Source organism: Heteronotia binoei, chromosome 17 (genome assembly GCF_032191835.1).
Source record: "Heteronotia binoei isolate CCM8104 ecotype False Entrance Well chromosome 17, APGP_CSIRO_Hbin_v1, whole genome shotgun sequence".
In the NCBI taxonomy this organism is placed as follows: Eukaryota; Metazoa; Chordata; class Lepidosauria; order Squamata; family Gekkonidae; genus Heteronotia; species Heteronotia binoei.
In genome coordinates, this window is record NC_083239.1 from 51,461,059 (window position 1) to 51,483,436 (window position 22,378).

The 22,378-nt window shown below is 50.2% G+C and overlaps 1 protein-coding gene across 1 annotated transcript; it reads left to right on the forward strand.

The window, feature by feature from the left end:
• The first annotated feature begins 2,840 nt into the window (after positions 1-2,840).
• Positions 2,841-15,134, forward strand: SIX5 (SIX homeobox 5). The gene is made up of 3 exons (XM_060258169.1): positions 2,841-3,624; positions 11,497-12,776; positions 14,490-15,134. The coding sequence occupies exons 1-3, from the start codon at positions 2,846-2,848 to the stop codon at positions 15,110-15,112; spliced, it is 2,682 nt and encodes an 893-aa protein (XP_060114152.1). The 5' UTR covers positions 2,841-2,845; the 3' UTR covers positions 15,113-15,134.
• The last annotated feature ends 7,244 nt before the right edge of the window (positions 15,135-22,378 follow it).

Sequence of the window (22,378 nt, forward strand, 5' to 3'; positions counted from 1 at the left end):
TTTGGAAACCATTAATTCATAGGGATAGAATCAGGTGGTAGTAGCCATGTTGGTCTGAAGCAGGGGTGGTCACATGTGCCTCTTTCACATGTGGCTCTTTCACATATATTGTGTGGCTCTCGAAGACTGCACCACCCCATCAGCTGGCATTTATCTCTTATATCATTTCTCCAAGTCAAACCAGCCAGCAGTGCAAGAATGCATTTAAAGTTGCTTTCTTTCCACCTCTCCCCCCATCTATTTGCCTGCCTGCCTGCCTTCCTTCCTTCCTTCCTTCCTTCCTTCCTTCCTTCCTTCCTTCCTTCCTTCCTGTCTTGCAGCTCTCAAATATCTGATATGGTGTCTTGCAGCTCTCAAACATCTGATGTTTATTCTGTGCGGCTCTTACATTAAGCAAGTTTGGCCACCCCTGGTATGAAGCAATAGAACAAGGTTTTAAGCCAGTGACACCTTTAAGATCAATGAAGTTTAATTCTGGGTATAAGCTCAGGTGCACATGCATACTTCTGAATAAGTGTCTGAAGGTGTGTGTGTGCACAGGACAGCCTATTCCCAGAATTAAACTTCGTGCTGGTCTTAAACGGTGTCACCAGCCTCAAATGTCGTTGTGTTAATTCAACAGGTCAATGCAGTTTGGAAGTGACTTGATTTTGATAGCGCTGAAGGCATCTGAAAACTCCCAGATTTCTTGCGGTGGATCTTTTTGCGTACCGGAGCTCGCTTTGCAAAGCGCAATCTCAATCAGCAGATATATGGATAGCCTGTGGGGGACAGAATGTGAACAGTGGGACGAAAAAGACGATGCAATAAAAAGTGGGTTTGAACGATGCTACAGAACGTAACAGAACAAAGTACAAGTCAATTTGCACCTTTAAGACCAACAAAGTTTTATTCAAAATGTCAGCTTTCGTGTGCTCTAAGCACGCTTCATCAGACAAGGAATCCGGTACAGTGTAGTGTATCTGATTCCTCGTCCCCCCTACCCAGGGCCATCTTAACAGCCTTATGGGCCTCAGGCAAAGCAGTATACTGGGCCCCTACGACAACTACTCACAGGAATAAAAATGTAAACGGTTATTAGTACTGCATCATACACAGATTAGTATGGGGCGCCTACGCTCGTGGGGCCCACGGGCAGGTGCCCATCAGGCCCATGCGTTAAGACAGCCCTGCCCCTACCTAGATCTCTGCTCCCCCCACTTTTGCCAGTGTACTTCATTCCTCGTATGATGAAGTGTGCTTAGAGCACACGACAGTTTACATTCTGAATAAAATCTTATCTACATGGAATGCACCACATTAAACCGCACGGAATGGAACTCCCATCAACCTTACAAAGGAACTTGCGCAGGTACAGACTGAAATACGTAAACTGCAAGACCAGACATCCGTGAAATGAAGGAGGGACAGTCTGTGATAACAAACAAACACGGACCCCAATATGCGATCCTTTGAATCTGCTAAAAACATTCCCATGACTCTGTTCACCGCCAACTCACCGCCCACTTTCTCTATATTTAAAGACGGCTCGCCATTCCCGTTTTGTCTGATGAAGTCTGCTTAAGAGCATACGAAAAGCTTCCATTCTGAATAAAGCTTCGTTGGTCTTAAAGATGACACTTTGTCTACTGCTTTGCATGAAACCTTGTCGGTCTTAAAGGTGGCACTTGACTCCTACTTTGCTCTACTGCTTCCGACCAACACGGCTGCCCATTTGGGTCTATCTACCGAAAGTAAATAGATCCAAGTAGTCAGCCGTGTTGGTCTGAAGTAGCAGAACAAAATAGGAGTCAAGCTGCACCTTTAAGACCAACTTAGTTTTATTCAGATCGTCAGCTTTCGTGTACTCGCTAAGCACACTTCATCAGACGTACAGTGATTCCTCGTCTGATGAAGTGTGCTTAGAGAGCACATGAAAGCTTTGTTGTTGTTCAGTCGCACAGTCGAGTCCGACTCTTTGCGACCCCCTGGACAAAGTCACGCCAGGCCCTCCTGTCTTCCACCATCCTCCGAAGTGTGGTCAAATTCGTGTTTGTTACCTGAGTAACACTGTCCAGCCATCTCATCTTTTGCCTTCCCCCTTCTTCTTTTGCCTAAATGTGATCCGCTGGAGAAGGGAATGGCATCCTTGCCAAGAAACCCCCACGGACACGAAAGCTTGCGTTCTGAATAAAACTAAGTCCTAAAGGTGCCACTTGACTCCTATTTTGTTCTACAGAAAGTAAGCTCGCTTTTATTTATTTATTTATTTATTTAGGATTTATATCCCGCCCTTCCCACGAATGGCTCAGGGCGGCTTCCAACAATTAATCAACTTAAAATTAAACCATTTCAAATATAAAACAGTTAAATAGTTAAACAGTTTTTTGCAAAAAAAAAAGTACAGAGAGAGGTCGTTCCCCGCCTTCGCGCTGGGTTTGCAGAGGGATACACACCGCGCCAAGCAACTACCCCGCCGGCTCTGACATTCCTCCCTGGCTCCTACCAAGAGAGAAAGAAAAAGGCGAGCTTCTGGCCACAGAGAGGGGCGGCGCCGAGAGAGAAAAGTGGGACGGGCGAAGGGAGGGGAAAAGAAAAGTTGGGAGAGGGGGGGGGCAAAGGAAAAGGGGGAGGGAGAAAGCCCTGGCAAGGAAGGGGGAGGGGAGAAGTGGGGCTGCGGAGTGGCCAAAGTGGGGGGAGCCGAGATCTCGGGCAGGGGGGGCCGCGGGACTCCGGGGTGCCCAAAGGCAGGGCTCTAGGATGTGGAAGGGGGCCGGCGGCCAAGGGGGTGGAGAGCAGCACGGCTAGAGGGGAGCGGGCCGGAGGTAGGGGTGGGGGGGGAGGCGGAGGAATCCCGCGCCCGAAGATGGCCTCCTTCCCTGCGGAGCCCGCCGAGGCGCCGGGCCGGAGAGAGGCCGCGGAGGCCGAGGGAGGCGAGGCGCGTAAACTTGGGCAAACTTTGGCGCCCGCCCCTCGGGCGCAGGCTCCTCCCGGCGGCGGGGGAAGCGAGGCGGCTTCTTCTCCTGCCTCTCCCCCGGCGGCGGCGGCGCCCCGCTTCTCCCCGGAGCAGGTCTCGTGCGTGTGCGAGGCGCTGCTGCAGGCGGGCGACCCGGGCCGCCTGGGCCGCTTCCTGGGCTCGCTGCCGGCCGAGGAGGCGCGGCGCTTGGAGGCGCAGGCGGGGCCGGCGGGCGAGAGCCTGGCCAAGGCGCGGGCGCTGCTGGCCTTCCAGCGGGGGGACTTCGGCGAGCTCTACCGGCTGGTGCAGAGCCGGCCCTTCGGCGCGCCCCACCACCCCTTCCTGCAGGACCTCTACCTGCGCGCCCGCTACCGGGAGGCCGAGGCGGCGCGGGGCCGGCCCCTGGGCGCCGTCGACAAGTACCGCCTGCGCAAGAAGTTCCCGCTGCCCGCCACCATCTGGGACGGCGAGGAGACCGTCTACTGCTTCAAGCGCCGCTCGCGGGCCGCCCTGCGCGACTCCTACGGCCGCAGCCGCTACCCCAGCCCCGAGCAGAAGCGCCGCCTGGCCCGCGACACCGGCCTCTCGCTCACCCAGGTCAGCAACTGGTTCAAGAACCGGCGCCAGAGGGACCGCAGCGGCAACGGGGGCGGCGGCCCGGGAGGCGGCGGCGGCACGCCCAGCAAGAGGTGAGGCGTGGAGAGGGCAGCGCGCCTGGACGGCGGAGGGCCCCGACGGGCTGCCTCTGGGCGCCCAGGAGGGTGGGGTTTGGGCCCTGGCACGCTTGGCATGCTGAAGGACCCAGATTCAATCCCGGACATCACCAATGCAAGGATCTGGTACTAGGTAATGGGAAAGACCTCTGCCTGAGTCCCTGGAGACCTGCTGTGCCCGTCTAAATGGGCAGTTTTGACCAGGATGGCCTGATTCGGTGTAAGGCCGCTTCATGTTTGGGTGGGCTGTTGACTTGGACTGCCCAGCGTTTGTGATCTCAGCTTTTCTCCAGGGAACTCACCTGAAGCTGCCTTCTACTCAGAGCTTTTTTTGTAGGGGGGAAAAAAGCCCAGCAGGAACTCATTTGCATATTAGGCCACACACCTCTGACATCACCATTGTTTCACACAGGGCTTCTTTGTAGAAATAGCCCAGCAGGGGCTCATTTGCATATTAGGCCACACCCACTAGTGCCAAGCCAGCCGGAACTGCGTTCCTGTGCATTTCTGCTAAAAAAAAAAGCCCTACTTCTCCTGAATCAGACCCTCCATCAAAATTAATATTGTCCACTCAGACCGGTGGCACCTCTCTCTTTGGGGTCTCAGAGCCCATCAGAGCGAGGTGAGCTGTTGCCTTCATCTGCCTAGCGGGTTTTTATCTTGCCATCATACAGAAAGCTGCCTTATATTGAAACACACACTCAGTCCATGAAAATTAGTATTGTCTACTCAAACTGGCAGCCGCTTTCCAGGATTTCAGGTGGAGGTCTTTCTCATCACCTCCTACTGCTTGATGCTTTTAAGGGGAGATGAGCCTGCGGCCTTCTACGGGCCCAGCAGATGCTCTGCCACTGAGCCATTGCCTCTCCCCAAAAGCACACACAGGAAGCTGCCTTAGACGGAATCAGACCTTTGGTCCATCAAGGCCAGTCTTGTCTACTCGGATTGGCAGCAGCTCTCCAAGGTCTCCGGCTGAGGTCTTTCCTATCACCTTCTGCCTGGTCTTTTTAGCTGGATATAAAGCAACTGGCTTAATACCCTCCAGAAACCTTTGTGGTGGGAACTCGAATGGCTGGCATTCATACTACCATGCCACCTGCAGCCTGGCTCTCTTAATAACCTGTTTCCCAGGCTTCTAGGGGCATTCGGTTGACCACTTCTAGTATTGTAGTCCTTTGGGCTAGTTCAGTCCAGCTCTTGCAGATGGGCCCATCCATATTCACAGGTTTAAAATCAGAAGGTTTGGCCCCAGCCTCTGTAACTTGTGAGCTTGGACACTCACTCACTCATCCATCCAAATTTGATAGAGGGCTCCTCAAGCTAAATCTGATAGGTACAGTCAGTCTGTGAAGAGGGACCATACTTTTGTAGAAACCCCGCAAGATCTGGAGAGCCAGTTTGGTGTAGTGGTTAAGTGTCCGGACTCTTATCTGGGAGAACCAGGTTTGATTCCCCACTCCTTCATTTGCACCTACTGGAAAGGCCTTGGGTCAGCCATAGCTCTGGCAGAGGTTGTCCTTGAAAGGGCAGCTGCTGTGAGAGCCCTCTCAGCCCCACCCACCTCACAGGGTGTTTGTTGTGGGGAAGGAAGGTAAAGGAGATTGTGAGCCGCTCTGAGACTCTTCAGAGTGGAGGGCGGGATATAAATCCAATATCTTCTTCATCTTCTACTTATTTATTTATTACCTTACATTACTATCATACCCTCTCCGCAAGTGGACTCAGGGCAGCTAACAACATTCATTTTTAGGGATTAAAACCCAATAAAAATAGTTACAATTTAAAATTATCTAGACAGACTTGGGGGTGTAGCTGTGTTTCCAGGTGGGGTTTGATGGGACCTTGGCCAGTTTTTAGAGAAGAGGAGATTGGATTTATACCCCACCCTTCGCTAGCCAAAGGAGTATCAGAGCAGCTTACAATCTCTTTCCCCTTCCCCTCCCCACAACAGACACCCTGTGAGGTAGGTGGGGCTGAGAGAGCTCTCCCAGAACTGCTGTTGAGCAGAGTAGCCTTAAGAGAACATGCGGCTGACCCAAGGCCACATCAGCAGGTGTATGTGGAGAAGTGGGGAATCAAACCCCATTCTCCCAGATAAAGAGTCCACATACTTAATTGCTAAAAAGGTAAAGGTAGTCCACTGTGTAAGCACCGGTCGTTTCCGACTCTGGGGTGACGTTGCTTTCACAACATTTTCACAGCAGACTTTTTACAGGGTGGTTTGCCATTGCCTTCTTCTCAAGTCATCTACACTTTCCCTCCCCAGCAAACTGAGTACTCATTTTACTGACCTCAGAAAGATGGAAGGCTGAGTCAACCTTGAGCTGGCTACCTGAACCCAGCTTTTGCCAGGATCGAACTCAGGTCATGAGCAGAGCTTAGGACTGCAGTACTGTGGCTTTACCACTCTGTGCCACGGAGCTCTAATTGCTACACCAGACTTATCCCTCGCACTACAAAATGAGCTTAGAGACCGAGGGGCTCGTCTGAAGGCCACCTTGGGGGGGGGGCGGGGTCACAGCAAAAAGCCAGGGGGATTCCCAGATCAGAGTACATCCACTATGCTGTGCCACTGTAAGGGAATTTAGACAAATCAAGAAGCTGCCCCTCATGAGAGACAAGGCTGAGACTTGGCAAATGTTGCTGTCTTCCCTGAAGCTCAGCTGTATCCTGTGTGTTACAGACCTGCACAAACAAGCGCTTCTGCCCAATCCACAGTGGGTCACAAAGGCAGGAATAGGAATTAGAGATCCCTCGTACTTGGTGATTTAGGAGAAGGTACACCTACAATAATGCAAAAGAAGTAGATCAGGGGTTTCAAACATGCAGTTAAGGGGCCGAATCAGGCCCCTGGAGGGTTCCTATCAGGCCCCCAAGCAACTGGCTGTCATCTGCTTCCTCCTCCCTCTCTTGCTTCCTTCTGCATAACAGCTTGCTTTGCAAGGCTTGCTCAATCGCACAGTAGAGCTACAGAGCAAAACCTCTATTTCGCCATTGGCTGAGGCTCCTCCCTTGGGGAGGAAGGGGAGAGGAGTAGCTTGCTTTGCCAGGCTCTCTCAATTGCAGAGCTACTGAGCCAAGCCTCTCTTTCTTCTATTGGCTGAGGCTCCTCCCCTTCCCAGTCCCCCAAGGAGGGGCCAGAACTTCCTTTGCCCACTTCCCTGAATCCCATGGGAGAAATACAAAGAAAGCATCTTTAAGGACAATGACTGCTAACATTTTAAGCATGTTTAAATTTTTTTAAAAATATATTTTGTGTTTGTCTGTGTTCTTTATAAAATTGATATCTCTGCTATCTAATCTTAAATAGGTACACACATGGCCTGGCCCGACATGGCCCGGCCCAACAAGGTCTCATTTATGTCAAATCCGGCCCTCATAACAAATAAGTTCGACACCCCTGAAGTAGATGGTCTTGGAAAGGGGGGGAGGGTTTCTCCCAGCTGGAGGCAAAAGGTCTTGTTTTGCTAGCCTGCTCCCCCTCCCTTGGCAAACAAAAGGGAGAAACCACTTAACTTCCAGAGAGTTCCTGCTCATTCCTCTCTTAAGGGGTGAGGAGGGGGAGAGAACGGGAGCTGGCTTCTCCAGATGTTGGTGCAGCTGGGCTCCCCCCTCCCTTGATCCTAGCATATCTCTCTGTTCCAAGACAGCTGCTCCAGTCAGCAACGTGGAAGGGTGGGCTCCCAGCTCTTCCCCTTTGTTGTGAAATGTGAATCCCGCCTGGATCTGAACTTCCTCCAACTTCCTCCCTCGCTCTGTCTGCCCCCCCCCCTCCCACCACCTTAAGAATGCAGAACGCTTCCTTGGCCCCTTAGTCCAAGGCTTCTTCTCACAGAGGCAGGCAACATAAAGACTGTGTACTTTGCAGTGCAGGTCCTGTGAACACCCCTCTGTGTAAAAACAATTCCCAGCCCTTGGAGAATGCAAGACGGTTCAGCACAAAGGTTCCAGCACAGGCTTAACCGTCATGTGTTAGTTTTCTTACGGCAAAGTTGCATACGTGGTTCTTTGAGCCCTTGCTCGCCAACTGAAGCTGTACAGCCCAGACCCACCTCCTCCTTGAGATCAAGCCTTTGTTTGTTCTTTTCAGTCACCACAACTCTCGCGGCGACTTGCAATGCAGGGCGCAGCCCCTAATCCTTTATCCAAGTAAGTTTGTGAATCGTTTTGTGCAGAGTCTGCCTGACAGGTGAGGAAGAAAAGTAGCCCGACCGAGCCAGTTTCAGGAGGCAGGTGGTTTGCAAGGGAAGCTGAGAGGAGAGACTCACATTCTTAAGAACAAAAGAGAAGCCATGTTGGATCAGGCCAGTGGCCCACCCAGTCCAACACTCTGTGTCACACGGTCGCCAAAAAAACCCAGGTGCCATCAGAAGGTTCATCAGTTGGGCCAGGTTTTTCTGATCAATCAAAGAGCCAGTTTGTGTTTCTCCCTGCCTCTGCGGTAGAACCTGGGTGCCGAAAAAAGCTAGCAGCTTGTGGGGAAGCCTGATTTGAGGATCAGGTCTCTTTGGTTAGGGGAGTCAGGAGGCTGAGGCTTTGAGGGAATGTGCCCTAATTCCCTTTTGAAGAAACTTTGAGTGGTTTTCTGTACCTTGGCTTCTGTCGGGCATTGGTCTGGTCTAGCGGTTAAGAAGTTGTCAAAACCTACAACATTACTAGTTTGGTGGTAGTGCTTAAGTGTGCAGGCTCTTATTTGGGACAACTGAGTTTGATGCCCCACTCCTCCACTTACAGCTGCTGGAATGGCCTTGGGTTAGCTATAGCTCTTGCAGAATTGTCCTTGAAAGGGCAGCTGCTGTGAGAGCCCTCTCAGCCCCACCCACCTCACAGGGTGTCTGTTGTGGGGGGAGAAGATACAGGAGATTGTAAGCCGCTCTGAGTCTCTGATTCAGAGAGAAGGGCGGGGTATAAATCTGCAGTCTTCTTCTTCTATCAGCTTCCAGAAAAATAACTCCCATCTGTTGCCTTCCAGTCACTGCTGGAACTTTGCTTGGGTTACATATTGTTCTTGCCGTACTTGTCTTGCTTTGGCCATGGTGAACGGGGTGAATATGGAGTGAACATGGTTAAAGTCTATAGAGGATTTGGTTTGTCCCTCACAGTGCCTCATTCACTTAGTGCAACAGGCAAAGCCAGCCAATTAGAGCAGATTCGCATGCACAAAGGAAGACAATTTGGGATTCCAGTAAGGATTATTTCAAGTGGGCAATTCTTCCCTCCTGGAGTGCATTGACCATTACTCTGAGTGCTCTAAATAATCAGGCCTCTTCTGCTGGGGCTTGAATTTTTTTTATTATATCTCTGTGCAAAAGAGCGTAGCCAGCGTGCTCCTGGCACGGAATCTGAAAACTATCAGATCTCACAGAAGTCCCCCTTCTTCTGCTTTGCAGATCAAGTGACATATATCCAAGAAGCAGTTCTGAAGAAGACTGCAGATTTATACCCCGCCCTTCTCTCTGAATCAGAGACTCAGAGCGGCTTACAATCTCCTATATCTTCTCCCCCCACAACAGGCACCCTGTGAGGGCTCTCACAGCAGCTGACCTTTCAAGGACAACTCCTACGAGAGCTATGGCTAACCCAAGGCCATTCCAGCAGATGCAAGCGGAGGAGTGGGGAATCAAACCCAGTTCTCCCAGATAAGAGTCCACACACTTAAGCACTGCACCAACCTGGCTCTCGTGCAGAAGGACACAAAGACTAAAGGGCATTTAGAGCTACGATGTTTCTGCTGATTCCTCGCCCCTGCTTTGCACCGGCTGCTCTTCTTGAGGGTCCTGTGACTCCCAAGAACACTCTTCAGGGGCCTGCACAGGGAAAGCCCTGCTGTCTGAGGTCTGCAGATCATGAGACCCTGCCATGGAGTGATTCTTGAGCTCACCCACTCCCTCATTTCTCCATGTCTGGTCCACAAATTAGAAGCTTCATTTTTTGCAGCTTGCCTGTTACGTCAGAACAGATGCAATGAGATTTTGGGTTCTTGTCTGGCAGGGAACATGCAAGATAGAGATTTAGACAGAAGAGCAAACTGTGGTTTGCTGGAAAAGTATAAATAAAAACATTTGCTGATTCTCCTACATAGCAGAAAGCAGCGTTTTTTTTTTTTTTTTTTTTTGAGCAGGAACGCAGTTCCGGCTGGCTTGGTGTCAAGGGGTGTAGCCTAGTATGTAAATAAGTTTCTGATGGGGCTTTTTCTACAGAAAAGCCCTGTGTGAAACAATGGTGACATCATTGGGTATGGCCTAATATACAAATGAGTTCCTGCTGGGCTTTTGTCTACCAAAAAGGCCCTGGCACCAAGGCACTGTTTGCTGTTATGGCTGAAATGAGCTCTAGTAAGATGTAGAACAAGCAAGCCATATTCTGATGTCATTCATAGGAAGATGCTGGGTTTGTGCTACCGTGGCAGAAGTCTTTCTCTTGTGTGCGGCTCGTACTTAAGAGACCCGGCATTGTCTAGTAGTTAAGGGCAGTGAACTCTAATGTGGAAGAGAGGGGTTTGAATCCTCAACCTTCCTCCATGTGAACAGCCTGCTGGGTGACCTTCGGTCAGTCACGGTTCTGTCAGAACTCTCTCAGCTCCACCTACTTCATAAGGTGCCCGTTGTGGGGAGAGGAAAGGAAGGCCACTTTGAGACTCCTTAGAGCAGAGAAAAGCAGGGTATAAAAACCACCTTCGTGTTTGGATTGGGCAACAGTGGGAGGGCTTCAAGTGTCCTGCCCCCACTGATGGACCTCCTGATGACACCTGGGGTTTTTTGGCCACTGTGTGACACAGAGAGTTGGACTGGATGGGCCATTGGCTTGATCCAACAGGGCTTCTCTTATGTTCTTATGTGACACAGAGTGTTGGACTGGATGGGCCACTGGCCTGATCCAACATGGCTTTTCTTATGTTCTTATGTCTGGGGCAGTGATGCTCTGTATTCTTGGTGCTTGGGGGGGGGCAACAGTGAGAGGGCTTCTAGTGTCCTGGCCCTACTGGTGGACCTCCTGATGACACCTGGGTTTTTTTGGCCACTGTGTAACACAGAGTGTTGGACTGGATGGGCCACTGGCCTGATCCAACATGGCTTCTCTTATGTTCTTATGTCTGGGGCAGTGATGCTCTGTATTCTTGTTGCTTTGGGAGGGGCAACAGTGGGAGGGCTTCTAGTGTCCTGGTCCCACTGGTGGACCTCCTGTTGACACCTAGGGTTTTTTGGCCACTGTGTGACACAGAGTGTTGGACTGGATGGGCCACTGGCCTGATCCAACATGACTTCTCTTACGTTCTTATATCTGGGGCAGTGATGCTCTGTATTCTTGGTGCTTGGGAGGGACAACACTGGGAGGGCTCCTAGTGTCCTGGCCCCACTGATGGACCTCCTGATGGCGCCTGGGTTTTTTGGCCACTGTGTGTCACAAAGTGTTGGACTGGATGGGCCACTGGCCTCATCCAACATGGCTTTTCTTATGTTCTTATGTTCACCTCTTCTTCTTCAGCATTAGGGGAGGGACGGTGGCTCAGTGGTAGAGCATCTGCTTGGGAAGCAGAAGGTCCCAGGTTCAATCCCTGGCATCTCCAAAAAAGGGTCCAGGCAAAGAGGTGTGAAAAACCTCAGCTTGAGACCCTGGAGAGCCGCTGCCAGTCTGAGAAGACAATACTGACTTCGATGGACCGAGGGTCTGATTCAGTATAAGGCAGCTTCATATGTTCATATATGTTCATCTGTTCAGGAGCTAAAAGCACTGCAAGGGTTTAACCCCAATCAAACTTTTCTCTCCATGAACTCCATCTTAATTTTTGCTGTCAGCTCAGCTTTTCCCTCTACGGATTCAGAATTCTTCACTCTTTCTCTCCTGCAGTGAATCTGACGGGAATCCCAGCACCGAGGATGAGTCCAGCCATGGCCCTGAGGAAACCGAAGCAGCCATGGGGATTCCGGCCATGCCTGAAGGGGTTCCTGCCTCCAGCAGCCTCTTCCTGCCCGCCACCTGTTCCAGTGCCTCTTCCATCCTTCTGAACGGCAACTTCATCACAGCCAGCTCCCCAACCATGCTTCTCAATGGAGGATCAGTGATCCAGACTCCCAGTGGAGGTGTGATCCTGAATGGGTTGGCTCTGGGAGATAACCAAACCATCACCCTTAGCCCCGTGGCGGCACCTAGTCCACCTGTCCTCCTGAACGGTTCTGCTACGTTGCTGAGCGGCAAAAGCCCAGCGACCAACAGCCAGGAGGTGCCCAGGGCTCCACAGGAATCCCTTTCCTCGGCCACCGTCATCCTCAGCCCTGCAGCTCTTCCGGGGGAGGTGAAGTCCGAAGCGGACGAGGCGCTGGCTTTCGGTGTGGAAGTGAAGTCCGAGGATAGGCCAGTGGCTGCCCCGCCTCTTCTGTCTCTCCCAGAAGCCTCCGCGCTCCTGTCTGACCAAAAGGGTGCCTTGCTGACCGCTGTTCCAATGTCTCAAGTTGTCCCATCGAATGAAGATGCCCCTGCAGCCGCTCAGGTGCCCCCGGCAGCTCAGCCGGCCTCTACATCCAGCCCCCAGATTGTTCCTCTTGCTAAACTAATCCCTGGCGCTCAAGCCCTGTCCAGCTCCCAGGTGACAGTGGCAACAGCTGGTGGGCAGGTTGCTTTGCCGACGCCGCCTCCAGCAACCGTAGCTACATCCCTCCTTTCCATTCCGGGCTCCTCTCCAGCCCAGGCTGCGGTCCTCCACGTTCCTACTCCATCTCTGCTCCCCCTCGCCCAAGTTTCGCCCCCCTCCCAGGTTGTGCCTTTGTCCCAGCCCGTTTCAGGCTCCCAAGTGCTGTCCCCGTCCCAAATGGTGCCCGTGTCCCCCACGCAGATTTACACAGTGCCCCAGGGGGGCTCCACCCCTCAGCTTGTCTCCCTCCCCCAGGTGGCCCAGGGATCCCAGATTATTTCTCTCCCCCAAGTGGTGCCCACCTCCCAAGTCGTGACGCTGCAGCAGGGCATGGGCAGCCCCATCCAGATCCTGACCAGCGCTGCCCCCATCAAAATGGGGCCTGTGGCCGGCACGCCGCAGGCACCGACGTCATGTGGAAACCTCAGCCATAGTAATGTGCATCTCATAAACACCAACGTAAGCATGACAGCACTTCAACTTCCAGGCACTACACCAGGTAACCACTGTGGGCAGAGAAGGAATGGGGAGGTTTGGCAGGAACAGAAGATTTAGGAAAGGGATTTCTTGGGATTGCAGTACTAAACCAAGGACTCTGAAAATAATGGGAGCAAAGTGAGGTCTTGTTTGGTGTAGTGGTTAAGTGTGCGGACTCTTATCTGGGAGAACCGGGTTTGATTCCCCGCTCCTCCACTTGCAGCTGCTGGCATGGCCTTGGTTCAGCCATAGCTCTGGCAGAAGTTGTCCTTGAAAGGGCAGACTCTTATCTGGGAGAACCGGGTTTGATTCCCCACTCCTCCACTTGCACCTGCTGGAATGGCCTTGGGTCAGCCAGAGCTCTGGCAGAAGTTGTCCTTGAAAGGGCAGACTCTTATCTGGGAGAACCAGGTTTGATTCCCCGCTCCTCCACTTGCACCTGCTGGAATGGCCTTGGGTCAGCCAGAGCTCTGGCAGAGGTTGTCCTTGAAAGGGCAGACTCTTATCTGGGAGAACTGGGTTTGATTCCCCACTCCTCCACTTGCAGCTGCTGGAATGGCCTTGGGTCAGCCATAGCTCTGGCAGAGGTTGTCCTTGAAAGGGCAGGCTCTTATCTGGGAGAACCGGGTTTGATTCCCCACTCCTCCACTTGCACCTGCTGGAATGGCTTTGGGTCAGCCATAGCTCTGGGAGAGGTTGTCCTTGAAAGGGCAGCTGCTGTGAGTGTCCTCTCAGCCCCACTCACCTCACAGGGTGTCTGTTGTGGGGGAGGAAGATAAAGGAGATTGGGAGCCGCTCTGAGATTCGGAGTGGAGGGCGGGATGTAAGTCCAATATCATCATCATCTTCTAGTTGCCTTCTCAGATATCGGTTTGAGTTGCAGGTAGCTAAAGCAAAAGCTACATATTAGGATCAACCAAAACTAACACAAAACTGCAACAAGAACCAGAGTTCTACAGAACCCAAGTGGGTGTGTGACAAGTGCCGTTAAAGTTGTTTGACTTATGGCAACCCTATAAAATGTCCTCCAAGAGCCCAAGTACAGCATCCCAATTTTACTGTAGAACAGTGTAAGCGACCAGTTGCGCCTTAAAAACAAACAACATTTGTGGCAGGGTAGGAGATTTTGCTCACTTCTTCAGATACGGCTAGAATGTGAGTCCTTTTTTTATATCTCGGAGAGTGGAGTATTTCAGATGCCAAATGACAATAGCAAGTGAATGACAACAGGCATGATTGGATTGGGTGTGATATTTAGAGAGGTAGCAGGCATGGAGAAATTAGCTTTGGTAATGAGATAGAAAACCTAGGTCTCGATTCAGTCCAGGAGGAAGCACTGTCTTGAGCTTCATTATCTGTTGCAATTCAGTAGTCTCTCTAATCTCCCCGCTGCTGAAAATCTTGTTGGTATCTAAAAGGCTACTGGACTCTAATCTAGCCATCTGAAAACGCGTACCCAGAAAATGTAGCTCATGCCCCTAAAATCTTCTTGATCTGGAAGGTGCTATGGGACTCAAATTTGAATGGAGAAAGTTCTAGGTCAGATCCCTGTCATTGCCAATTGAAAGAATTTCAAATGACTCTGAGGCCTTATTGGATAAAAGTTGGTTGGACAGGTAGAAACTAGAGAAGGATGCTTGGTGGGTGGGCAGGAGATATCAGAAGACAGACTTCTGGGCTTCTTATCTTGCCTGAAATACAGAAGGATTCCCCCCTTGTGTTCTCTCCACCCTAGGGAACATCCTCTTGACAAACCCGGTTACCGGCAGCAGCACCATTGTCACGGGCATGGCTTTGCAGCAGGGCAAACTCATCCTGACGGCCACCTTTCCCGCCAGCATGTTGATGGCACCCATCCTGTCCGGACCGGCAGCCCCAGCTGTGGCCCTTCCCATCAAGCAGGAAGCGGCCGTGACACCATCGTCGGCCGCTCTGGAAGACAACGAAACCGGCAACATGCTGCTTCCTGGGATCAGCCCTGTCCTGCCTTCTGCCGTCCCCTCGCTTTCATCCTCGGACAGCCCCGGGTCACCGGAATTGGCGTTCGGCACAGACTCTGGCCAGACTAACCTCCTTTCGAGCTTCTCCCAGTCCAACAGCCTGACGATGTCCCAGCAGCAGGTGGTTTGGTCCAGCCCGGTCAGCATGGACCTCCAAGGGCCCAGCTCAGAGGGGCTATTTGAGATGGACAAGGGTCCCATGGAGGAACAGAGCGGCCTGCTTCGGCTCCCGGAGGGAGAGGGCCTCTTGCTGGATGCCTCTGGCGGTGACCCCATGGATCCTGAGGCCCTCGACTCTGACGAGAAGGTACTGACCCAGCTGCAGTCAGTTCCAGTGGAAGAGCCTCTGGACTTGTAGAAATGGGTTGACTCCAGCAAAGTGAGTTTGACCCTCTTGCCTGTGGAACAGCTTCCTTATTCTGAATCCGTCACTCTTGTTGCCGACTGCCAGGCCAGCTGCTGATTTTGGGAATGCTTAGAAGTGCCTTGATAAGGGAAACCCTTTCCCAGATAACTTGTTCCGCAGCTTTCTCAGTTCCCTTTTAGGACAGTGATGGCATCTTTTGGTGGGGCGTGAGGGCGGGGTGCGTGGAAACAAACACTACATTACAGCATAAAGAATGCAGGAGAAATCGCCTCCCATTCACCCACCCCGTAACACCTGACAGCAATGCTGATTCTGTGAACGGAGGCAGATCACGAGAGGGAGGGCAGGAGAGGTTGCATCAGTGCTTCGTTCTTGTGGCCATTTCTCACGCGCCCAGGGAAATGCTGATTGCCACATTGAGGTCAGGAAGTGGTTTTCTCCAGGCCACGTTGGCCAGAAATCCTGGAGGGTTCCCCCCCCCCCACATTTTCTGAGTATGGAGCAGGGGTCACTGGATGCGAGAGGAGCTATTTGTAAATTCCCTGCACTGTGCGGGGGGTTGGACTAGATGACCCTGGAGGTCCCTTCCAACTGTGATTTTTATGAACAACATACAATAGTTTGTCTGACATCTGAGCGACACTCTGCGGTTGTCATTAAAGCACTTCTAGCTTTATTGCTATGAAAGCACTGCTTCTGCTTTTATTGGAAGGGCCAGGGGTCTCTAGGACAAGGCAGGGACCTCTTCACACAATGGGAAGGACGTCCCCCCCCCTTCATTCCCTGCTTAGCCTCTGCAGCTATTAGAAATCGTTCTAGCATCTTCCGCTTTGTGATGCATCACACAAAATTAGGAATCCTGTTAGCCATTGCATTGAAGGGGGGAGGAATGCACTTGGATCAGAAGAATCTTCCTTTCCCCTCAGATATGGTGCTAGGGATAGGGGTCAGTTGCTGGGCTGATACCTAGATCCCACTTAAGAGAGGAAAGGGAAATCTTTGTACTCCCCCTCCCCAAGCTTGGCTCTCATTTCAGTTAGGACGTGGCCAGACCTGCTTTGGGGGAGAGGGTGCGTGCTTCGTTCCTTACCTGCTTTTAGCCCTCTATCAGTGCAATCTGAAAGAACCACGTATGCCTCCTCCAGGTGAGCATTGTGAATTAGCACTAAAAACCAATACCGTCCTGCAATAGGGAACAGGTGTGTTTAATTCCTCCAGGGTAGAAATTCCTGCCTTAATTCCCACCCCCCTATGTCTGTATGGGCCAGGGCTTTGCCTGTGGAACGGCTGCCCGACAAATCAGTGCAAGAGTAAGTAAACAAAGGAAAGTCAGAGCAAGGCACTTCTGTGAGGAACATCTCACAACTTCTGTGAGATGAACAGTGCAGAAAGTGTGTTAATACAGGGTTGTATGTTGTATTCAGCATAAAAGTAAACTTACCGTTAAAGGTACATACAAAATTGACTTTAGCTGTGGATTTTCTGTTTATTAAGGCAGGGTGAGGTGAACCTAGGAGCATCATAATTGCTTCCTTTATTTGGGGTTGAGAGTAGGAGCCATACAAATTTCGGGGTGGGGGGGAGGGTTGCTACATGATCCGTTTTTCAGGGGATTGGATGTCATTCTGTATTGCCCTTTCAAAAATAGGTTCATCCCAAATAATTTTCTCTCTAGGCCCGTGTTTCCTCTAAAACCTCCGGATAATAAAATCCACAAGTGGCTTGACTTTAAAGAAAACGTATATATATAGATATATAATCTATTTTTAGAAGAAGAAAGCATTTAAAACCCACTTCCCCCCCCCCCCCCGATCGTTTCTGTAACTCAGCAACAGCCCTTTAATCCCTTTTTATATTTAATGTTCTTTTTATCATGCGGATAAAAAAAGAATGGAAGTTTTTATATTTAAGAAAAATGTATTCATGTTTGCTCACACGATATCCAAATGGATTGTTGAGGGATCTTGGGCAATGGATGCGATTGACATGGGTGGTGTTAGGGGCTTCGGTGTGGGGCTTGAACGTGTTGATCCAGTTTATGGTATGAACTTGGCTCTTGTCCTTAAACGAAACAGTCTCCAAGGAAGGCCCTCCAGCCAACGTGTCGTGATCAGGTTTCTGGAACCTACACCTTCACCACTGAACACATGAAGCTGCCTTATACTGAATCAAACCATTGGTCCAAACCATCAAAGTCGGTATGGTCTACTCAGACTGGCAGTGGCTCCCCAGGGTTTCAGGCAGAGGTCTTTCATATTACCCACTATCTGATTCTTCACTGGAGATGCCAGGGATTGAACCTGGGACCTTCGGCATGCCAAGCAGATGCTCTGCCACTGAGCCATAGCCCCCCCTTCTTTATTCTCTTCCAAAAGGATACTCTTTGGAATCTCAGGATCCACATCTTCCTCTAAAGCTGAATGGGGCAGCCTATTCAGAAAAGTCCAGTGGATGGAGGAGCTAGCCGTCATGAGTTCTTTGGCATGTTTAATTATAAAAGACACAGGAATCCACCACAATTCAATGTCCGTGTAGACAGAAATTGCTTCACAGCTGGCAACAGATGGACTAGTACTTTCTTCTCACCACTGTCTTTTCCATGACGGGATCCAAATGGAATTGTCGGCGTGCTCCCTGTCTTCCCAACAAGGTACTACAATTATTACACCTTTCTCCACAGTTTGTGAGGAACAATCATTTCTACAAGATATTTTTATATCTTCTTTGTTTTTAATGTGTATTTGTGACTTTTATATATATATATTTTATATATATTATATATATATTTTATCCTAAAGCACTGTATGTGTATATATTCAGTACTTCCTTATCGTACCAAGCTGTGCTGGAAATTGAGTAGTTACGACAGATGGAGGAAGGGATGGTAATGTATGGCAGCTTTATGGAGAGGGGGACAGAACTCAAACAGGTTTATTAATATATTCAAAAACTGCAGTTTTCCAGTATAAAAACAAAATCATGACTGTCTATATTTTATAGTTGCTGCACAAATGTAGAAGCTGATAAAAACATAAAGAAGAGCTGCTAGATCAGACAAGTTGCCCACCTAGTCCAAAATCCTGTCTCACACAGTGACCGACCAGTTCCTCTGGAGAGCCAACATAAGAACATAAAAGAAGCCATGTTGGATCAGGCCAGTGGCCCATCCAGTCCAACAGTCTTGTGTCACACAGTGGCCAAAAACACCCAAGTGCCATCAGGAGGTCCATCAGTGGGGCCATGACACTAGAAGCCCTCCCACTGTTCCCCCCAAGCACCCAGAATACAGAGCATCACTGCCCCAGACATAAGAACATAAGAGAAGCCATGTTGGATCAGACCAATGGACCATCCAGTCCAACACTGTGTCACACAGTGGCCAAAACAAGTGCCATTAAGAGGTCCACCAGTGGGGCTAGAAGCCCTTCCACTGTGTCCCCTCAAGCACCAGAATACAGAGCATCACTGCCCCAGACAGAGAGTTCCAACAATAAGCTGTGGCTAATAGCTGCTGATGGACCTCTGCTCCATATGCTTATCCATTCCCCTCTTGAAACTGTCTATGCTTGTAGCAGCCACCTCCTGTGGCAGTGAATTCCACATGTTAATCACCCTTTGGGTGAAGAAACAATGGCATAGAGGCCTTCTCTTGATGTCGCCTCCTGGCCCTGGGATTCAGAGGCTGACTCCCTCTGAATGTGGAGGTTCCCTTTAGTCATCATTTCCGGTAGCCATTGATAGATCTCTCCTCCATGAGTCTTATCTAATTTCCTTTAAAACCCATCTATGCTTGTGGCCATCACTACATCCTCTGGGAGTGAATTCGTAGCAAAGAATACTGGGCAAAGAGTTTAGAATCCTAGAGATCTTGGCCTTTCAGTCTAGTATTTAATGATGCGCAGTTAGGTCTGAGCATGTGACCATCATTAATGAAGCAGTTAATGTCCCTCCACAGATTGTGGCTGTTGTTACATGATGAGGTGGTATATCTTTGTGCTATTTGGGGGCATACCATAATGGTCTCTACACTTGCTAGAACACCCAGAAGCACATGATGAGAATCTGGGGCTACAAAGGGGAAATGTAGATGGGCAGACCAAGGCACAGTACACATTTAGGGGAATAATCCCACAAATTCCAGGATAAACCAGCCATGCTGGCTGGCTCCAGACCTGGTGTTCTTAATGCCGCCATCTCTGCTTCACTACTACTATACGCAGTGTCTATCAGTCCTCAAGGCACCGTATTACTTTAGAAAAAGTCTTAGCGAATCAGACTGGAGGTCGAGGGTATCCAATGACACCCATGGGCAGTAGACTGAGGATGGACAAAAGGAACTACTTTACACAGAGAATGATTAAAATGTGAAATTTGCTGCCAGAGGATGTCATAGTGGCCACAGGAATAGGCAGTCTTAAAAGGGGATTAGATAGACTCATGGAAGAGAGAGGGTATATGAGCTGCTACCAGCCATAGGGATTAAAGGGAACCTACATATTCAGAGACAGTAAACCTCTGAATCTCAGTGCCAGGAGGCAACATCAAGGGAAGACCTCAGGCTCTGTGCCCTGTCAGACTTCCAGAGGAACCGGTTGGCCATTGTGTGAGACAGGCTGCTGGACTAGGTGGACCGCTGGTCTGATCCAGCTGGGCTCTTCTGATGTTCTTCTGTCTTTCTTATTTAAAGAATGTATTTGCCACCTTTCGGAGACATGCTTGAGGCAGCCCACAAATTTAAAAACATAAAAGCCTAAATACAACATCAATGACCAATACCAAAAACAAGCCAGGGCCTAAAAGCAACACAGAGCAATCACTGAGTGGTCTAGAGCAGGGGTGTCAAACATGTGGCCCAGGAGCCGAATTAGGCCCTCCAGAGGGCTCCTATCAGGCCCTCGAGCAACCGGCTCTTGTCTGCTTCCTTCTCCCTTTCTCTTGCTTCCTTCTGCATCACAGCTTGCCTTGCAAGGCTTGCTCAATCGCACAGGAGCTACAGAGCAAAACCTCTGTTTTCTCCATTCATTGTGGCTCCTCCCCCTCCTAGTCCCCTGGGGAGGGAAGGAAAGAGCCAGAGCTTCCTTTGCCCCGTTCTCTGGATTCCTTGGGAGAAATACAAAGAAAGCTCCTTTAAGACCAACAAGTGCTAATGTTTTAAGCATGTTTTAGTTAAAAAAAAACACCTTTAGTCGTGTTTGTCTGTGTCCTTTAAAAAGTTTATATCTCTGCTACCTAATCTTAAATAGGTACACACATGGCCCGGCAAGGTCTCATTTATGTCAGATCCAACCCTTATAACAAATGAGTTTGACACCCCTGGTCTAAAGAAAAGTCCACGAGGTGCCACCACTGAGAAGGCCTTGTCTATAGTTGCCACTTGCCTTACCTCCGCAGGCAGCAGCAGAGAAAGCAGGGCTTGAGAGACGTATCGTAATTGGTGGGCTTGACAGTTCAGGAAGTCCTGAACTGACATACTCTGACAAACTATTTACAGCAATTTGAATTGCGTCCAGAAATAGAAAGGTGTTCTGTGCCGATCTTTTGGCACAGTGGTGATACAATCGCTGTCCAATATCATGCTAGCCTGGCCCAACTGAATGCAGAGCACATTACTGCAATCCTGTGTGGTGCTTCGGTCATGATCCAGCTGCTTCCAAAAGCTCTGAAGCAGAGCATGGAGATGACGCCCAAAGATCTTTCTCCAGCATGTGGCACTCAGGTACATTACACCTGAGCATGGAGGTTCTGCTTAGCATTCCTGACTTAACCATTAATAGGTATATCTTCTCTGAGGGTATTTCATCCCATTTTCAAGCCGTCAGAATTTGGATGGGAGACCGCCAAGGAATCCCAGAGTCGCTCTGCAGAGGAAGGCAATGGAAAAACACCTCTGAATGTTTCTTGCATAGAAGACACTACAGCAGTGGCCCCCAATCTTTTTGGCACCAGGGACCAGTTTTGTGGAAGACAATTTTTTCATGGACTGGTGGGGGTGGGGATGCTGGGGGTTTTGCTGCCCACACCCTGTCCCTGCCCCTCCATGGGTGTCTTTAAATAAGGAGTAGGTAAAGGTCTCTGCCTCACTCCATGGCCGCTTGCTAACAGGCCACAGACCGGTACTGGTCCACAGACCAGGGGTTGGGGACCCCTGCTCTACAGGGTCGCTGTAGGCCAGTTGTAACTTGATGGCACTTTACACACACACACACACACAAATGTTTTGTCATAGCAAGTTTTCTTTTTCTGATAATGATGCAGTGCATGTGGCCAAGGTATTATGTTCAGGTGGCCACTAGGAGCAACAGAATAAAGGTCCCCAAACCCACAAGTCTCCTACTAAAAGATTTGGGAGGAGGGCATTGATAAAATTTCCACAAAGACCAGGCTCACTGCTGTATCTAATGCGATATCTGCCCCCAAACAAAAGCTCTACCCCGGGAGGCTGAGAGACTGCGTTGCTGGGAAGAAGTAACGTGATCCAGGTTGGATAGTGTTACTCAGATGGCTGTGTAAGCAACACTGGCTGGGGTGGGAGCCTTTATGTGGGGGGCTTTTCTCTGCTCCTGAATGAGTTGGGGAAGAAGGGAGTCATCAGAGGCATGATTAACTTCACAATATATTAGGTGCAGCTTAACCCCACAGTTGTGGTAGAGGGATGGAAAAAGAATGGTACACAAAATTGCTTTGCGCTAACTGAACTGGGGGTACAAAGATCTAGCGAGGGAGAAAACAAAGCCCGTGTACTTGCCACCAGACAGCCTGAAGAAATCACCTAGCCAGATTTGAGTGCAAGTGCCAAAGCTGGTATTGGATGCAGAACTGAGTGTTCAAAAGCTGGGCTTGGGTATAAAGAAAGCTGCTAGCCCTGATAAATATGAACGCAGGCCTGGAAATCTGCAGGGAACACGTGGAGCTGCCGACAATTAATCAAGACTTATCAGTCCCAATGTCAGTATTGTCTACTCAGACCGGCAGTGGCTCTCCAGGATCCCAGACAGAAGTCTTTCACATCACCTACCGCCCAATCTTTTAACTGGAGATGGTGGGGATCGAACCTGGGACCTGCATGCCAACAGATGACCTAACACTTGGGGGGAGATCTTTCACATCACCTACTGCCAGATCTTTTAAATTGGAGAAGCCAGGGGATTGAACCTGGGACCTTTGGCATGCCAAGCAGATAATCAGAACAAGGAACAATATCTGTGAAAAAAATCACCAAAAAATACCCCATACCATACCAAACCTTTAATGGTATAA